Below are 19703 nucleotides of genomic sequence, written 5' to 3' on the forward strand. Positions count from 1 at the left end.
AGAAAACACTAAAAACTTAAATGGGTGGAGCCTTTTCTTATATTTTCTAAATTAAGTAGCTTATTTACCCAAAACTGACTAACATGTTCTTTTGGAAAATGGCTTACTGTATTTGTTTGCATTTGATTTGATCTAAATTGAACTTTGAATTAAAGTAGGAAGCAAGTTCCTAGAATAATTAGGTTTGGAAAGAATGTTTGTAAACAGGAGGAACAGACAAAAATGTAGAAAGAGAGCAGCAGTACCATTTAGCATTCTGTTTTTGATCATTACTGTCTGTTTTCAACCACTGGAGGGATTCATACCCAATAGTCAGTGTGTCCTAATCATACTACTTAATGGCAAGAATGGTACTTGTGCTGACTGCCTTTAGAATTCCTTTAGTAGAACTTTTGTAATGTTTATTCAGGGAGTGATATTTGTTTATCTGCTAATTTCTGCAGATTGACCATTGTATTTCTTTAAACCGAGATGAAAGTTTAGGAGTACTACCAAAGAAGGATTGCAAATTAGTTCTATTATCAGATAAATGATAGTGTTTAAGAGCGGATTTAAATTTTAGAAGTTAGAAATTGGATTTACTTTTTAAGATGAATTTTAACTTAGTTAAATAAGTCATACAGTACAGTAGCTCTGTACCCAACAAAATTCTAAAATACACTTTATTGCATGGGTGTTACTGAATGTTTATAGTTTGATTTCTGGTTTGGATAGAACTCTGAAGCGCTTGGCTTTTGCGATCATCAGTATTTCATGGGTATGGATGTGGCACCTGTCTCAGCTCTTCCTGCTGGTTTCTTTGCTCTTGTTTCTTCTCTCTGCTTAAGAAAGTACAATTGATACTTTTCTGTTCTCTTTTGTATCCTTTTGAGAATTCTTTCCTCCTTGTGTTTCCTCTTGATCACAGCCATTTGTCTTCATTACCTTAACCCCCTGTTAGTTTTTAAGATTTCAGTGTACCAGAAGTCCCTCTGCTGACGTTCTGCCTTGCCTAGAGTACATTAATGTCAGTTCAGTTATTTTATTGCTTATCAAGGGACAGTGATTTGTTTTAAAATTTCCAAGATAATAGTCAAGTTTTCATTCTGGGCTTGGTTTCTTTAAGTAAGCACTGACCTCCCTCCCTCTCTCTGCACCCTTAACTCTTTTTGTACTGTCTTCTTTCATACTAGCCAAATAACTCCTCTGCTCTGCTTCACTTCCAAATCATATGTCATAAAATTTGTACTTTTATACTTTAAAAGAACATTTTATTTTGAACTGAATTTACTTTAAAATAAACTTCAGTTTTTATTAAAATAGCCAGATTAGATCTGTGGCTATTTTTTTTGGTACCCATTTATCATACAAATTATTACTTGATTTTCCTGTTGCAGCTGACTGGAGTTTCAAAAATTTTGTTATTGGTTGATTCAGTTGGAAGAAGTTAAATTCTGTGGGAAAGTAAAATAAAAATATATGGCATTTAATTTCCTACATGGGGGAAGTATGAATTGGCTAGAATGTCTATATGATTTTAGTGGGCTCCTGAAAGTTGGCTTATTTGTCTACTTAAATTTCCACATTATTTGGCTGTGGACTATTCAAAATTGCCATGTTATTATCTCTTCTGTTCCATCTTTACTGTTCTCCATTAAACTTAAAACTGAGGAATTCTGTCATTGATCCTTAATGGAGAAGTCATTTTCATGACACCTTTTTTAAAGTAAGAATTAGAAATGTGACAAGGAGTGAATAAGAGAATACCTCTTAAGCATGAAGATTAAAAATTGAGGTGTTATTATCATGTTTTTTTGTTTTTATCTATATATATATATTTTTGTTGTTGTTCCCTTGGTAGATGCACCAACAAGGAATCCTGAAGACTGATGACCTCATAACGAGGTTCTTTCGTCTGTGTACTGAAATGTGTGTTGAAATCAGTTACCGTGCTCAGGCAGAGCAGCAGCACAATCCTGCTGCTAATCCCACCATGATCCGAGCCAAGTGCTATCACAACCTGGATGCCTTTGTCCGACTCATTGCTCTGCTAGTAAAGCACTCAGGGGAGGCCACCAACACTGTCACAAAGATTAATCTGCTGAACAAGGTCTGAACTACTTTTTTGCTTTAGTCTTGGTATGCTTGAAATCTGCGTCAGTGGTTCTCAGGGTCCAGCCTGTTCCTCAGAACATTTTGTAAGATCCCTTCAGTCCTGAAATTAAATTTGTAGGTAGTAGTATAAACATAATCACTAAATTTTGGAAGAGTATGGTACTTTAACTTAAGACCACAGGTCGTGGGGGGAACAGTGTATTTCAGTATGTTAATATTTGGTAATGACCACATCGGAAGATACTTAGTATAAAATTTTCACCTGTATACAGAATCACTGTGAAAGGAATACTGATACACTGATAATAGATCAGCAATTCAGACACCAGAAGTACCATTGCAATTGTCTTGATTTTTCTGAAAAGAAACAAAATAGTTTTCTTTTGACATACACAGTGGAGTTCCTGGAAATTTGACTATTAAAACTACAAAAACAAACTTAGGGTTTGTGGGTAATTAGCACACAGGTTATCCTGTCCCTCTCTTCGGTGGGAAGATTAAGTGGAATGCAGGATGGCTCTTTGTATGAGACATTTCTGCAACCCCAAATCGTCCCTGGCCCCTCCCATCTCCTAAATGTCAAGAGAAGTATAAACCATTTTGCCTCATCAGTTTCACATCAGACCAGAAAAATTAGGTTTTTAGATTGTATTAATATAATGGAATATGATGTACCATGCCTATTTTCAGAGCTCTAGAAAAACCAGTGGGTTTGTGGAGAGCATACAGTTCTGGTTGAAGATTATTGAAATTCAAAGAAAATACAAAATTCTGCAGGCCACATCAAATCAGTATATGGCCCCTTTGGCTGCCAGCATATAATGTCTATTCAGATGGCATGTCTCTTTCTTTAATGTGGGGCACAAGAGTTTGAAAAGAAAGCATGTCTAGGGAGTGATAAAAGTGAATTATCTTCATGATTTACAGGCTATAATCTGTATGCTCTGTAGGTCCTTGGTATAGTAGTGGGAGTTCTCCTGCAGGACCATGATGTTCGGCAAAGTGAATTTCAGCAGCTTCCCTACCATCGAATTTTTATCATGTTGCTCTTGGAACTCAATGCACCTGAGCATGTATTGGAAACCATTAATTTCCAGACACTTACAGCTTTCTGGTGAGTATTATTGAATTTAATAGAGATTTCTTGTTAAGGATTGCTGTTCTTAGTGGTAAAATTTGAGAAGTAGTACTCTTGTGGATTTGAGGCATGTTGATTTGAAAACTAGCTTGTATGTTTTCTACTTACACTGATGTGTTTGTATTTAAGTTGGACCTTGCTTCTGATGAAGGTTTTTGTCTTTCAGCAATACATTCCATATCTTGAGGCCTACCAAAGCTCCTGGCTTTGTGTATGCCTGGCTTGAACTGATCTCTCATCGGATATTTATTGCAAGAATGCTGGCACATACGCCACAGCAGAAGGTGTGGCTGCAGTTTATCTTCTACAGATGAAGACTGTAACTACTTGGAGCTTATTATTAGCACTCTTAGTCACTTAGTAATAATTGTACTCCTTCCAGGCTTAGTCAAGAATTATTTAACGTGGAGTAAAGTTATGGAGAAGGTTTAACCAGTACTTGACTGCCTGTGCCTAGAAGCCATTCCTCAGGGATTAGGGTATTGCTCCTCCAGGTCTGTTGTGAGCAATGTGTTAATCTTGCTTAAGAACTTTTTAAAAAAAAAGTCAAAACCTTGGAGTACCTTTAAATAAAACTTGGGTAATGGAGCTCTAGAACCTGCCAGTTTTACAGGTTCTCACTCTAAATGCTAAAGCTTTCACTATCAAGAGTGATGAAGACCACTGGTCTATATTCGAAGAAATTAGTATCAAGTTCTAGTAAAGAGTTTTTTTTTTTTTTTTTTTTTTTTTTAAAGATTTTATTTATTTATTTGACAGAGAGAGATCACAAGTAGACGGAGAGGCAGGCAGAGAGAGAGAGGGAAGCAGGCTTCCTGCTGAGCAGAGAGCCCGATGCGGGACTCGATCCCAGGACCCCGAGATCATGACCTGAGCCGAAGGCAGCGGCTTAACCCACTGAGCCACCCAGGCGCCCTAGTAAAGAGTTTTTAAAGTGTAATTACAAATAAACACAGTTAACATGAGAGGTTTCTCTCCCATCTTGGAATTTAATGGCATATGAATAGAAAGCATCCCTGATTAGCCCTTAAGAAGAAAATGTGACTACTTACGTGGTTGGCAAAAAAGAAAGTGAGATAATCCTTAAATGGAGTGGGTTTTATTTGGTACTCCAGGAGGAGGAACACAATAACATAAACTTGTCCAAAAGAACAGTTTGTATTTGTCCAAAAGAACATAGTTGGGAGTTGATGACAGGCCGTGTTTGGCTGAGAAGATTTGTGTTGTTACTGGACAGGAGTTGGAAGTGGGAAAGGAAATGGTTGAGACCTAGGACTTAATTAAAAGAAGGAGTTAAGAAAACAGACGTCTGTCAGTTTTTTAATTGTTTTGTTTGGTGTCTGAAATTTTCTGAGTTTCCTTGTCCTCTTTAAATTTTGCTTATAGGAACAAGGACCTCTATATATCCTGGAATTTCTGGAGGCACGCCCCCCCCTTTTAAAGATTTATTTCTCTTTAAAGAGAGAGTGTGAGCACATGCATACATGGCGGGGTAGGGGCAGAGGGAAAGAAGCTCAAGCTCAAGCAGACTCCCCACGAGGAGGGAGCTGGACAGGGAGCTCCGTCTCCTGACCCTGAGATCACAACCTGAGCCAAAATCAACAATATTTGTTGTAAATATTATTTCTCACTGTTGCCATAATTACACTTAGTCCCTTTTCATGCCAGTCTTTGCAGTACTTAACGTCTGTATTCTCTAGTTACATTAGTATGAAGATGATAATAAGTCACAGTGTAGCTGCCTGGGCAACTTTTTGGTGATGGAACAGCAGCTGAGTATAATTACGGCTCATGTACATTTCTTTCTTTCAGGGATGGCCTATGTATGCGCAGCTACTGATTGATTTATTCAAATATTTAGCGCCTTTCCTTAGAAATGTGGAACTCACCAAACCTATGCAAATCCTCTATAAGGTAATTAATTTGCAGTTACACATTAAAATACTTAAAACCTAAAATTTTGAACACTGTCAACTGGGGATATGAGGCCTAATTTTTTTTTTTTATTAATTAATGCTTTTTTTTTTTAAGATTTTTTTAAAAATTTATTTATTTATTTGACAGATAGAGATCACAGGTAGGCAGCGAGACAGGCAGAGAGAGAGAGGGGGAAGCAGGCTCCCTGCCGAGCAGAGAGCCCGATGTGGGGCTCGATCCCAGGACCCTGGGATCATGACCTGAGCCGAAGGCAGAGGCTTTAACCCACTGAGCCACCCAGGCGCCCCTAATTAATGCTTTTAAAAAAGATTTGTATTTATTTATTTGAGAGAGGGCGTTGGGGGAGGGGGCAAAGGGAAAGGGAGAGGGAACTCTATCCAGGGTTTGATTCCAGGACCTGGAAATCATGACCTGAACTGAAGTCAGACACTTAACCGACTGAGTCACCAACTACCCCAATTTTCCTATTAAGTTTTTAAAGAATAACAGATCCTCAGGAAAACACAAAAATCAAGTGTACTTCATAATCAGTCCCCAAAAAGGGTATTCATAGGTTCGACTTTAGTAGATGCTGCTAGTTTTACAAAGTGTATGTGTCCATTAACTCTTATACCAGCATATCCCTGGTATTGTCTGTTTTTTGTTTTAGCCATTTTGGCAGTTGTGCAGTTAGGATCTCACTGTGAATGAATTTTGCATATCCTTGATTTTTTTAATGAGTACAGTGGCCATTTGGGTATCATTTGGTGATGTTCCTTTTACAGTTTTTTGCTCATCTTTTCACCAGGTTATGTTTTTCTTATTTTTAAATAGGAATTCTTCATATATTCTGGATATGAGCCCTTTGTTTAATACATAATCAAAAAAAATACATAATATTTCCAATCACTCTTGTGGGTTACCTTTTTATTCCCTTAAAAATAGGTGTCTTTTGAGGAATGGAAACTTTTAATTTAATGTAGTAAAAATGATCCAGGTTTTTGCCTTCGTTAAATGTTGGCTTTTGTATCTCATGTTGGCTTTGCCAATCCCAAATTGCAATCTGTTCTGCTTGTATTCTGTTCATTGCCCAAGAACCTATGTTATTCTGGCTTTTGTGTTACCATAATATGATCTGTCTCATATTCATTATTGTGTATGGGTGAGGTTCATTTCCTCATCCTTCCTAGTACTGCCACCCCACAGTAAGTAATGTAAGGCTTTTGAGTACCATTTTTTATTCCCCATTGAATTGATTGGGCAACTTTGTCAAAATAATTGACCATTTGTGTATGCGTGTCTCTCTGGTTGATCTGTTTATCTGTTCCTAGGCCAGTACCAAACTGTCTTGATTTGTAAGACTTACTGTAAAGCAGTAAGCAGAGTAAATCCTCCTCACTTTGCTCTTTTTTAAAGATTATTTTGGCTAGTTAATGTCATTTGCCATCACATAAAGAACTGCATAGTCAGCTCGACTTTGGAAAGCTGGCTGGGGTTTAGATTGAGATTGCGGTGGATCTGTAGATCACTTCGGAGAGAATAGAGACCTCTTCATAATACCGAGCCTTTCAGTCTTGAACACGTATGTTTCAATTTAGTTAGGTCTTTAATTTTACTCTCTCATGCTTTGTAGTTTTCCAGCATAGAGGTTTTCAGCCTCTTTCTTTAGAATTATCCTTAGTTATTTGATGTTTTTTGTAAAATTGTAAAATACCTTTTAAATTTTTTCTTGTTTGCTGGCAGCATATAGAAACAAAACTGATTTTTTTTATATTGCCCAGCTACCTTGTAGCTGCGTATCTATCTACCTAACTAAATTTACTTTTTCTGAGAGCTTATCTGTGTCTTTTGTGGGGATAAGTGTATTCTTTTTTTTTTTTTTTTTTTTAAAGATTATTTATTTATTAGCCTGCTCACATGCACAAGCAGGGGGAGCAGCAGGCTGGCTCTCTGCTGAGCAAGGAACCCAGTGCAGACATGGATGTGGGTCATGACCTGAGCCGAAGGCAGAGGCTTAACTGACTGAGCCTCCAAGGCGTCCCAGGAAGTGTGTTCTATATATACAGTCATTTCATCTACATACAGCAGTGGATTTTTGCTTTACTTTTACCTGCCTTATTGCCAGTGGCCAGTAACTCCACAACTGTGTTGAGTAGAAGATGGTGATAATGTCATGTTTGTCTCCTTAATGATCGTAAAGAAAGCTTTCAGTAATTCACCATTATGTTTTTATAAATCTACAGTTTTGTTTTGCAGATGCCATTATCTGAATAAGGAAATTCCCTTCTATTTATAATTTGTTGAGTTTTAAAATTTCATTAAAATGGGTATTGAGTTATATCGAATGCTTTTTTAAGATGAAAAATTTTTTTGTTAATAACTCCATCAATTACTTAAGTTGCCATTGCATTTGGGACCATTTCATCATGATATATCACTGTGATTTCAGTTTCTAAGATTTAAGATTTTTGTGTGATTTTTCACATCAAGCTTTGGTATCAAGAGGATGCAAATCTCATTAAAAGAATTGGAAAAAATTGAGATTGGGAAAATTGTATTCATTTTTCCTTAATTACTTATAATGAAGATTTTGCAGGTAAAGCCATCTAAGCCTGGATTTTAATCTTTTCAAGGATACCAGCTTTGTTTCGCCCTCTTTCGGTACTTTTTAGAACATGTAATTGATTTTCCTCTTTTACTTTCTTGGTTTTCATTAGTTGTTTTTTCCAGCTTCTGAAGACAGAATTTTTTGCCTTTTAATTAATTAGTTAATTTATTTTTGCCAGCCTCTTAAAGCATGCACATTTAAGGTGTAAACTCCCCAAAGCTGGTTTTTGGTGATTTCCAGATGTAAATATTTTGGTAAAAAGCCTGTAATTTGTTACCATAGTATATACTTTTGTCTTTTTTACTTACAGTAGTATAAATGTTACTCTCATTTCCTAAGTTAATGCGGAAAACAGCCAATTTTTTTTTTTTTTTAATAGGGTACTTTGAGAGTGCTTCTGGTTCTTTTGCATGATTTCCCTGAGTTCCTTTGTGATTACCATTATGGATTCTGTGATGTGATCCCACCTAATTGTATTCAGCTAAGAAATCTCATCCTGAGTGCCTTCCCAAGAAACATGAGGCTCCCAGACCCATTCACTCCTAATCTGAAGGTAAAGTTCCAAACAGTGCAAGGAGAAGTAAGTTATATCTTAGAATTTGAGCCCTTTCTCTAGTGGTAGACCTGTTTAACCCCTCTCTTCTCAGGCATATACACACACAAGTTGTTAGGTGAGGATGCTGTTGGGCGGTGGGGGGAGATCATGTTATTAAGCTTGCTGAATGTTAGTTCACAGTATTTGCCTAGCTACTATTTTAAATTAATTTTGATAGTAAATTCATTTTTATAGAACCTTAATAGAGGTGTTGAACCAGTTATTTGCTGGGTGGCCCTGGTGGCACAGAATTGTAGACCAGAACTTTGTAATGCTCATATTTCAAAGGTGTTTTTTATATGTGTAACCCTGATGTGGCTACTGTAATTTTTATGTATTTTGTACTCTTTTCTTTTACATGCATTATTTATTTACTTACTTGTAAGTAGCAAGTATGATGTTCTGTTCTGTTGGGGCTTTTTTTTTTTTTTATTTGACAGAGAGCACAAGTAGGCAGAGAGGCAGGCAGAGAGAGAGCGAGGGAAGCAGGCTCCCTGGCGAGCAGAGAGTCCGATGCAGGGCTCGATTCCAGGACCCTGGGATCACAACCCGAGCCGAAGGCAGAGGCTCAACCCACTGAGCCACCCAGGCATCAACCCCCGCCTTAAAAAAAGATTTTATTTCTTTATTTGGTCACAAGTAGGCAGAGAGGCAGGCGGGGGGTGGGGGAAAGCAGGATCCCTGCTGAGCAGAGAGCCTGATGTGGGACTCATCCCAGGACCCTGAGATGATGACCTGAGATGAAGGCAGAGGCTTAACCCACTGAGTCACCCAGGTGCCCCTGGGGCATCTTTTTAAAGACTAGAACTGTTAGGTGAGGAATCTTCTCTGTATTCTTTTTTTCAAATCCAAGTCCAGGAAACAAACTTTTAGTGGTATATGTTAGACCTCGTCGCAAAAGTTACCTTATCCAGCCTTAATTTAGGAAGTTGCCCTGCCTTAATTTAGAAAGATATATATAAGAAAACTTATTACAGAACGAGAGATTTGTATCATTTTGGAGATAGATTCTTTTAATTAAAGATTAATAAGAAGTGGCAGCTCTCATCAGGACATTTATAATGTACAGTTTTGGAAAAACAATCCTACCACTTTTTAAGGCAGAGACAAAGAATTTACTGTTAACTCTACATATACTTCTGGTTTTGATTATTTTATCTGTCTGCTGCAGGTGGATATGTTGAGTGAAATTAACATTGCACCCCGGATTCTTACCAATTTTACTGGAGTGATGCCACCTCAGTTCAAAAAGGATTTGGATTCCTATCTTAAAACTCGATCACCGGTCACTTTTCTGTCTGATTTGCGAAGCAACCTACAGGTTAACTGGTTTGACTTAAAATTTTATCTGTCTTTCATAGAAAGCATTTTGTAGGCATAGTCCTGTGGATGGCCTATTTGGAAACGAGTTTTTGTTTTGTTTTTTTTTTTTTAAGATTTTATTTATTTGAGAGAGAGTGAGGAGGAGCACGAGCAGGGGGAGGGCATAGGGAAGAGGGAGAAGCAGACTCCTAGCTGAGCAGGGAGCCTGATGCAGGACTCAATCCCAGGACCTTGGGATCATGATCCAAGCTGAAGACAGATGGTTGACTAAGCCACTTAGGTACACCTGGGAGTTAGTGTTTTCAACTGAATTTAAAATTTTTAAAACATAAATGTTATTTCTAATGGTTGGATGAGATTATATGAGATTACCTGGATTATGCATTTTACTATTTCATTTAATCACGGACACAAAGCGATTGCCTTGGAAGAGGCAACCAGGGAATAGGCTTGTTTTCTTTAAGAATAATATTACTGATACTCAGTCCCTGTCAGTCCTCCCAAGATTGTTCTAAATGGATTCTGGTTGTTGGGTGTACAGAAGAGGACTTGAAATTGTGTTATCTTTCCAGTCTTTCCATACCAGAAAACTACTTTTTCCCCTCCAAATATTTTTTTTCTCTTAAGATTTCATTAATTTCCAAAATGAATGTGGGGCTCAGACTCACAGCCCAGTTGTCAAGAGTCTCTCACCACCTGCTGAACCAGCCAGACGCCCCTCCAGATATTTTATGTAGTTGAGATAATGCATAGTCTGATTTACAAACTTTTTACTTGTTTGCTGATACCTTTTAAAGTTTTGGCTTCCAAAGGGAAATCATGTTTTTGTTACTGACCCAGCCATCCTTAAGCAATTATGTATTTGTTCAGCAACCTCACAAAGTCATGCAAATTTCTAAAATTTAAATCACAGATGTTGAGAGTAGTTCAGCTCTTCTATGAAGGCATAAAAAGGGCTAGAAATACTGTATCCTTTGTGAAAATAAGTAGCTTTGTTTTGTTTAGGTATCCAATGAGCCTGGCAATCGTTATAACCTCCAGCTCATCAATGCACTGGTGCTCTACGTAGGGACTCAGGCCATTGCACATATCCACAACAAGGGTAGTACGCCATCAATGAGCACGATCACCCACTCAGCTCACATGGACATCTTTCAGAACCTAGCTGTGGACTTGGACACTGAAGGTGAGTGAGGCCAGCCAATTCTGGGAGTTAAATTCTCTGCACCTTTTGCCACAGTCTGATCATAAAAATATTTTAAGCCATAACAGACACATAGTTATTTTACCAGTATGTTTATGGCTGTATTTTTTAAAATCCCACAATTAATTAATAATCACAGTGTTACATCAGTTTCAAGTGTACAATATAGTAATTCAGTAGTTCCATACATCACCCAGTGGTCATCGTAAGTGCAGTCCTTAATTTTCATCGCCTGTTTAATCCATCTCTACACCCACTCCCCGTTGGTAACCACCAGATTGCTCCCTAAAATTAAGTCTGATTCTTGCTTTGACTCTCATTTTTTTCTTTTGCTTGTTTCTTAAATTTCACATAGAGTAAAATCATATGGTATTTGTCTTTCTTTGCTGGCTCTTTTATCTTCAGTTGTATACGATCTGCTTAATGCAAAAAAATTGGAGAAATGGAAAGAGATATCCAGAATCCCTACCACATTACTTAGAATTTCAGTGTGTATGATTACACTGTTTTTTTTTCTAGTGTGAAAATGAACATTTTCTTTTTACTAGCCTCTCTTTAAAAATAAGCTCATCTTAGATTGTTTTGTTAGCCTCCCTTTCTCCCCAGCATTTATTAGTGTCTGTCAGGCAACTTGTTAAATATTAGGTATATAAAAATTAACATAGATTTCCCCTAACCTGCTTTTTGGAAAGTTGACCGTATATATAATTCTTCCCAAAGGTTGCATCTTGCCTGGTCGAATCACATTTCTTTTGGTCTTCTATATTCATTCTTAATAGAGACCCCAGTAGGTACTAATCAACTACATAGACTTGCTTATTTTAACACAAAAGTACTTTATTTAAAAAAAAAAATTTTTTTTTTTTTTTTTTTTTTTTTTTTTTTTTCAAAGTAGGCTCGAGCCCCACAGGGGTTTGAATTCAGGTGACCCGGCGATCAATAGCTGGATGATGCTTAACCAACTGAGCCACTCAGGCACCCTTAACATACATATACTTTAAAAAGGATGCCTACTTTTAACTTGGCTGTTATCAGTTCTGGAGAGGATAGTTAATCTTGATAAACACTTGCTTGTCTGTGAAGGGATCTGAAACAGTGTAAAATCAAGATTTAACAAGACTGAACACCATTATGTCCACCCCCAGCAAAAAAAGGCAGGGGAGGGGGGCATAGTCTTTAGTGTTAAAGCTCACTTGGATAGCCTTATAAACATGAATAATAATCAAGCAGAGGCAGACAACCAGATCTAGTTAATTGGTATTTATTCCAATATAGTTTAAACTAGCAGTTCTCAAAGTGTGGAGTGGAAGCCCTAAGGGGTGTTCCTAAGACCCTTTTACATAAGAGCTATGAGGCCAAAACTACTTTCACAGTAATGATATGTGTGTATATTCAAGTTGTCATGAGTGTACAGTGGAGTTTTCCAGGGGCTACAAAAAACATAATATTGGAACACATTGAACATGGGGCAGAAGAATCCAGCTGTTAAGTGACATTAAAGAAATCTGTGAAATTGATATTCTTCCCTAATTTTTTTTTTTAAATATTTATTTGACAGAGATCACAAGTAGGCAGAGAGGAGAGAGAGAGAGGAGGAAGCAGGCTCTCTGCTGAGCAGAGAGCCCGATGTGGGACTCAATCCCAGGACCCAAGATCATGACCTGAGCCAAAGGCAGAGGCTCAACCCACTGAGCCACCCAGGCGCCCCTTCCCTAATTTTTTTAAATGCTTATATGCAGTGGGTCTGTTTTTAAATATTTTAAAAAACGAAGATACAAAGTAACAACCTCCCACCCCAGAAATGGAAACACTGGGGACTCAAGAACTACTGGTTGCAACTAAAGGATACTGTGAAAACCTGTATCAGAAATCCAAACCTTAGGAGTTATAGTTCAGTGGCAGAGCATTTGACTGCAGAAATCCAAACCTTAGCCCCTCAGAATGATGTCTTTTTATGTTGGCTTTTCATGTGAGACAGATCTGCAATAAAATGAGTTTTCTGAATTTCTAGGTCGGTATCTCTTCCTGAATGCCATTGCAAATCAGCTGCGGTACCCAAATAGCCACACTCACTACTTCAGCTGTACCATGCTGTACCTTTTTGCAGAAGCCAACACTGAAGCTATCCAAGAACAGATTACAAGGTAAGGGAGATGTTTTTCAGATAATTCTAAGTAGTGCCTCTTCCCCTTTGTTATGAAGATTTTTTTCCCCCATGTAGTCAGTATTGAGTATCTTTCACTTGTTAAATAGGATACAGTTGTGAGCAAAATGGACATGGTTCCTGACCTAGCAGTTGATTAGTCTGATAGACACAAAATGACAAGTAGAGAATTACAAATTCTAATCATTGCTAAAATAAAAGTTTTTTAACAAAAGGTACTGGCATTTTGATTGAAAGTCAGCAGTTTCTCTCAGGTGGTGGTAGTGGTGGTGATGTTTTTTTGTCCAGAGTCCTGAATCCACACAGGCCTGTTAAAAGCCATCTAAAGAACTTGGGCTTTGTTTTATCGTCTAGTCTAGGAGAAGTTTGAAAGAGAAATAACTAAATTATAGGTGTTTTTATTTCCCCCTCTTTTTTGATGTAATGGTAGTTTAGGAATCTGTGCAGACTGCTTAGTCTGCATAGCATTGGCGATTGGGCAATGGGTAGATTCTGGTGAAAGAGATACACACATCGTAAAAAGTGGGTCAGACTATTATCTGATACTGTTATCTTTACCTTAACTCAGTCTTCTAGGCTCACTAATGGGAAGAGGAGCAGGATACAAACACAGGTTTTCTAATTCCAGAATCCCACCTGCATTAACCATACTATATATATAGACATTAATCCACTTGTCATTAGTAAAGCTACTAACTTTTGCATGTAGTTTCATAATCAAGGAGAAAAGTTAGGAAAAAAGGTAAAGGAGAAGTGGTCATAAATTTGTAGGTTTCTCTGTGCAGTAACTAACCTTTTTTCCCCTTCAGGGTTCTCTTGGAACGGTTGATTGTAAATAGGCCACATCCTTGGGGTCTTCTTATTACCTTCATTGAGCTGATTAAAAATCCAGCGTTTAAGTTCTGGAACCACGAGTTTGTACACTGTGCCCCAGAAATTGAAAAGTGAGTTGAAAGTCATTTTTTATTTAAGAATGAGAAACAGATGATGGCTCTAGCTGGGGTGGGTGATTAAGAAGGTTAATGATAGCCAAAGCTCATATGACCCAAGATACTGCCAGATCTGAAGTTTTTCTCACAAACTTGTAACTGTCTCTGTTTTCAGGTTATTCCAGTCGGTTGCACAGTGCTGCATGGGACAGAAGCAGGCTCAGCAAGTAATGGAAGGGACAGGTGCCAGTTAGATGGAACTGCATCTCTGCTGTAAATGTGTCACAGCCTGGAGGTCCCACTGTACCAGGTTTATAAACTGGCTGAAGAATCCTTTCAGCTCTTCCTGACTTTCCCAGCCCTCTGGTTTCCGGGTACCTGCCCCAATTACTGTTTGGGTCAGCTTCCTATGTGGGCACGTTCCAAAGTTTAAATGCTTTTTATTGACTCTTGGCCAAAATTTAGAAGATGCTGTGAATATCATTTTGAACTGTGTAAATATATGAAAGATAAAACCTTTGTCTGGAACTTCTTGGGTTTGTACAAAATGTGTCCAAGGCTAGTAGGTAAACTTGGTACCTGCCTAGCTTGTAACTGAAGGCTGTTGATGCCATGCACTTGTCTGGGGATATAACTCCATGTCTCTGACATTCCTGGTGTCCCAAAGAATAGCAAAAAAAAGCCAGTTTAAAATATTGTGTAACTTATTTTTTTAATGTGGACAGGGGACCCTGAAAATCACAAAGTTGTTAAAAATGTGTATGTGCTACTATTTGGTATGTTTAGGGAACATGGGAAGAGCTCACAATTGAGATCCCATGGATTTTTGTTTTGCTTCTTCCCCAAATCTGAAGCTGACTGCTGGGAGAGCATCATTTTCTCAAGTGGAGAACTTATCTCTTTAGGCCCCAAGATACAGTCAGCTCTTTTTATAAAGGGAAGCCACATCACGCCTACAAGTGCCCCTAGCTCTCTCTTCATACTTGTAAATTGTGGAAAGGGGACTAATAGCGTATGAATTGCCCTTCCTCCTTCCCAGTGAATAGCCATACAGGCTATGTTGAAGAACAAAAAAGTCAAAAGGACCAATACAGCCCCTTTTGTAAAGATTTTGAATGTTTTGTAAATGTATTGGTCCATGTGTTGTATTTTGTAGCCTTTCTAGTTCCTGGGCTCTAGCTCCCTTACTTGTATGTGTATGCATACTGTAGTCAAAACATTAAAGTCATGACATACGTGTGAGTCCACTGTGCCTTTCTCAGTAGCAGCAGCCAGTGCTGGTGGTGAGGAGGAAAGTGGACAGCCCCGCCTCTCAGAGCCTGGGGCTATGAGGAAACATCACTTCTTGCTGAACGATGAGATCTTTCCCACTAACCTGGCATGTTTCAACAGTAGAAAATCACTGGAGTAGGTTTCTGTGATGAAAGAATTACAAAAGATTTTTCATACCCTTTCTCCTTGTGGGATTTTGATATATTTAAAATTTATGCCACTTAAAAAATACCTTACCTTTGATTGTCAAGTTCTATGGCCACAGAGGACAAAAAGGTTCAAGATTAAATAGAAATTTTAGCAAGTAAGGTCTGAATGTCATTGGTGTCTTATCTTAGGGTTCCTTCCCTTAAGGGTGAGCTGTGCCATCTATAGCAAACTTCAGATTGCTGAGGAAGTAAAACAGTTGCTGAGTGCCAGCGCCATATAGCTCATCAAACCCTCAAACAGGAAACCGTCTTGGAGGGAAGAAGCTTGCTCAAAATAGACCGAGGTCTACTTTAAAGTCCATGACTTACTAAAGATCAAGACCTTACTACTATCACATTTTCTGCTAACTCTAGTTCAGACTGAGAACAAAACAGTTAAACGATTTATTGGTCTTAGTAACCATCAGCAGTTTCCAATTTTAAAGACTGTGCCCAATCTTGGAAACAGTTCGCCTTACCTCAGAGTTAACCCTAACACATCACCTTTGCTACTTTTCCTTTTGGCACTTAGAGGAAAAGTGAAGCAAAAGATCCAAATTTTCACTTTTTTCAAGCATCAGTGAATATTATCTTAGAATAAAGTTCTTGATGTTTCTTCAGGCAACACAAAACCTGCTAACTTGTCAGTTCCAACAACCGGTGTAAGATCATCTTCTGACCATAGCGAACCTGCAAGGCCTGCTGTTCCCTCCAGCTCAGTTTGGTGTACACCTCCTTGTTACCTAATAAATCTTGTTCAGATTTTAAGTCTGTGGCATAGTTTTGCAGGGTCAACAAAACACTGTCCCGAAGAAGCTGTCTCCATGATGCTTTGAGTTTCGGGATATTTGTGATTGTCAGGCTGTCCTCTTCCCTTTTATTATCTCCCCATCCATCCTGGTGTTTAAACTCTCTGAACTCCTCAGCAGACATGCACAGTACCTAGAAGCAATCATTGGGCCCTTTAAATCGTGTATTTCTAAATTTAGAGAAGCCTGTCTTGACGGCATTTAAGTGTGTGCTCCCTCGTCCCATGTTTCCTTTCTCGTCTAAGCTCTAAATATTTTTTGGCTATTCTCAGCCCTTTTACCTTGAGTGTGGTGGTCAGTTCCTCTTCAGTGAGTATCTCCTCACGCCCAATCACAAAGGCTCCCTCTTCCCCAACCATTTCCAGTTTACATAAGAAATCCCAGCGTTCATACAGTAGGAGTCTCTCAGCTTCAGCTTTTGTTCCTGTAGATAGTAACAGTGTCAGCGTCTCCATATATCCAGCAGTTTTCTTCTTAATCGACTACCCAGTTTCCAAAGAATGGGGCAGCTGCTATTTAAGAGCACCTGGGGTGGGCACACAGACCTATCCACTGGTGTCCCAAGATTGGAGCAACCAGACACTCACCCTGTAATGCTGCTTCACGAACTGTCACCATCTGAATGTCAGCTGTGTCATCCGTGTTGTCAGGATATGGTTCAACAAAACCATACATATGAATCAGTTGCCAATTAGCCATTTGCCCGTAAGTGTTGAAAATTTCATGGCCTTTAGGAATGGGCTGAGTGGCCACCATCCGAAGAAAATTCTGGGGTGGAAGGGAGAAGCTGGGAATAGACCCTATCCTGGCCAGCCCCATGAAGATTAATTCCCTCTTCGGAAGATCTTCCCAGTGGGTACAGTTCAGCACTGGAATTGACGATACACCTACCCACGTTTTACTTTTAGTTCCTATTAAAGTCCTGTATAAGTATACCTCAGATTGTATAGGATCGGTTCCACACCACCACAAAAAAGCAAATACTGTTTAAAAAAAAAAAAAAAGTCAAATGAACTTTTTCATGTCCCAGTGCATATAAAATGTATTTCAAAAAACAGCTTTTTTGCTAAATAGTGCTAACCACCACCTGAGCTTTCTGGGTGTTGTAATTACTGATCAGATCACCAAGACAAACAGAGTAATAATGGAAACGTTTGAAATATTGCAATTCTTGCCATTTTAATTCTTCCCAAAATAGGACAGTCATGAAGCAAGAGGGTACCTGGGTGGTTCAGCCGTTAAGATTCTGCTTTCGGTTCAGGTCATGATCCCAGGGTCCTGGGATTGAACCCTGCATCAGGTTCCCTGTTTAGCAGGAAGCCTGCTGCTCCCAAAGGGGGGGGAAAAAAAAGGCACCGATAGACTTGCTCAACACAGGGTTGCCACAAAACCTTCAATTTGTAAAAAGCACAGTATCTGAGGTGAAACATGCCTATACAGTAGAACCAAAGAGGTGAGACTTATAAAAGGTCAAGTTCAGCCTCATTGCTTTATTAGGTGAATCTCTGCTCAGTCATCTATAGTACTCAAAAAGCTGCTTGTTTTTAAAAAGGAACAATTAAACCCCAAGTGAAAATGGCAGATGGAGACCAGGATTAAAAAGTAGCCATTCCCTAATTCCATAAACTTGATCTTTTCTTACAACTTTCCACTTAGTAAATGGAATTGATATAACCCTGGTATTATCTTAGACCTGATGTAGGACCATCCCCTTCCCCTCCCCCTCCTTGCTTCTCCCCACGAAGTAGTCAGTATAGCCAACCTCTGACTCCTAGGAAATGATGGCAGTAGCTTAGAAAAATAACCACAACTTTCTTTGCGGGTATTGAGGTTTTGTGTTCCAACTGTTCGGAATATGCAAACAACCTACATCACAAGGAAAACTAACTTCACCTCTGTTTTTACCACGAGGAGAACGGAGCCCACTTAGCCTAACTCTCAGACCAGCATAAATGACAAGCGCTGGTTTGAATCAAATGCCTGATCATCAGTGCACATAAGAACAGTAACAGAGGGATGCACTCACTGGAGAGTATTCTAGATTGGCATTATGATTGGCTAAGTGGTTTAGTATGTCTGCAGCAGGCACCATCAAAGGGGAGTTTGGCTCCTTTTCATCCTCCTCTTCCTCCAGTGGTTCCTGAAAGCTGCCACAGAGAGAACTCTGCTAAAGCCCAGTGTAGGGTGAGAGACTGGGGTGTGGTTCACTGTTCTTTCCCCTCTTATCCCTCAAAGAGTTAGTTCTAAAGGAAGAAAGTCCTTCAAGGTTCTGCTCACTGACCTGTAGGCCATCACAAGAGCCACGAGCTGGCGGTAGAGTTCCAGGGAGCGAACCCTGGGGCTGAAAAGATCCGGGTGGGTTTCCATGAAGGGCAACACGATGGAATAGTACTCGCTGCAGATGTTGGCCAAGTCCTTCTCCACGGCCTCCGGTACACCTGTGCCCTGCAGCAGTCGCCTGCGCTCCTCCTCAGGCCTGCAGTGACACCCCACCCGAGTTCCCTTCACACACCCCACCGGGACTAGTGCCTGGGGACCCGGTCCCCGGCCAGGGCGGTTCAAGCCAGGCTCCGGTGCTGGTGCTCCCCACCCCCTACTAAGGCGCTCACCAGAACATGGGGTGCTCCAATCTGCCCAGCTCCGGCCAGAGCGCAAAGTAGGGGCTCCAGGGCGAGGCCGGGGCCTGCAGCTCGTGCAGCAGCGCCAGCAACAGCGGCACCCAGCCCGACTGGCTCTGCAGCGCGCCTCGCTCTGAGGGAGACACTGAGGTGAAAACCCGCGCCGCTGCGCGGCCCGCCTCCTCGTCCCGTCCCCGCCGGCGCACCCACCTCGCTCCAGCAGGCCGCCAATGGAGCAGGTGTGCTGCGAAAGGAGGGCGGCCCGCGGCACGGCGAACAGCAGCTCCCCGGGCTGCACGCTCTCCCGGGTCACCATGCCGTAACCGGCCACCGTTCCCTGCCGGCTCACCGCCACCTGAACCGGGCAGCCGCGGGTCAGAGAAGGCCTGCGCCCCCGCCCCCACCGCCGCGCACGCCAGCCCGCACCCCCTGCCTTTCACCTTGGGACTCAGCTCCAGCCCAACCTGCCGGCACCAGCTCAGGAAACCGGCCACCGGGTCCGGATCCGCGTCGCTGCTGCCCACGGGCCCCGCCACCTGGAACGAACTAGCGCCGTGGAGAGGGCCCGCCCCGGAGAACGCGCGGGACGCGGGAGCAGACGGAGGCGCGAGAGGAGGGAGGGTTCTCGGTAGGGGGAGGGGGCGCGGAGGGCAGCCAGGGACCCCTGCAAGCGAGCGGAGCAGGGGAGCGGCGAAAAGGGGCGCGTCCCGCTCCCGTCTCCTGCGACTTACCCGCCGGCGCTTCGCCTCAGTCGCCATTGCCGAGGCCGCGCGCGTCAGGAGGTCTACGCCGGCGTTGCCGGCGTTGCCGGCGTTTCCGGCGTCCCACAGAAGGCCTTTTTGGG

At 40.6% G+C, this 19703-nt stretch overlaps 2 protein-coding genes across 7 annotated transcripts in view; one reads left to right on the forward strand and one right to left on the reverse strand.

Moving 5' to 3' along the window:
* The window catches only part of CNOT1 (CCR4-NOT transcription complex subunit 1), a 112085-nt gene extending 97585 nt beyond the window's left edge, over positions 1-14500 (forward strand). For all 6 annotated transcript variants that reach the window (XM_047711349.1, XM_047711352.1, XM_047711351.1 and 3 more), the window contains exons 40-49: positions 1841-2089; positions 3045-3208; positions 3399-3516; positions 5045-5146; positions 8137-8310; positions 9524-9673; positions 10681-10861; positions 12891-13023; positions 13853-13987; positions 14148-14500. In XM_047711349.1, the coding sequence (XP_047567305.1) occupies positions 1841-2089; positions 3045-3208; positions 3399-3516; positions 5045-5146; positions 8137-8310; positions 9524-9673; positions 10681-10861; positions 12891-13023; positions 13853-13987; positions 14148-14226 (1485 nt within the window). In that variant the 3' untranslated portion in view covers positions 14227-14500. The remainder of the gene's footprint in view (positions 1-1840; positions 2090-3044; positions 3209-3398; positions 3517-5044; positions 5147-8136; positions 8311-9523; positions 9674-10680; positions 10862-12890; positions 13024-13852; positions 13988-14147) is intronic.
* A 1307-nt stretch (positions 14501-15807) lies between these two features.
* On the reverse strand, positions 15808-19703 carry SETD6 (SET domain containing 6, protein lysine methyltransferase). Its single transcript, XM_047711355.1, has 9 exons — positions 19591-19703; positions 19300-19395; positions 19070-19214; positions 18851-18992; positions 18523-18717; positions 18268-18388; positions 16829-17009; positions 16523-16665; positions 15808-16374 (listed from the first exon to the last, which is right to left on the reverse strand). The coding sequence occupies exons 1-9, from the start codon at positions 19615-19617 to the stop codon at positions 16069-16071; spliced, it is 1356 nt and encodes a 451-aa protein (XP_047567311.1). The 5' UTR covers positions 19618-19703; the 3' UTR covers positions 15808-16068.

This window comes from Lutra lutra, chromosome 17 (assembly GCF_902655055.1).
Source record: "Lutra lutra chromosome 17, mLutLut1.2, whole genome shotgun sequence".
In the NCBI taxonomy this organism is placed as follows: domain Eukaryota; kingdom Metazoa; phylum Chordata; class Mammalia; order Carnivora; family Mustelidae; genus Lutra; species Lutra lutra.

What these genes read in the sequence shown, in the direction of transcription:
- SETD6 (XM_047711355.1), bottom strand. Translation starts at nt 19,617, where the DNA reads ATGGCGACTGAGGCGAAGCGCCGGCGG. An exon ending in CTGAGGCGAAGCGCCGGCGG is followed by an intron (nt 19,396 to 19,590) that starts GTAAGTCGCAGG and finishes AGTTCGTTCCAG; the next exon opens with GTGGCGGGGCCCGTGGGCAG. An exon ending in TTGGAGCACCCCATGTTCTG is followed by an intron (nt 18,718 to 18,850) that starts GTGAGCGCCTTA and finishes GTGTCACTGCAG; the next exon opens with GCCTGAGGAGGAGCGCAGGC.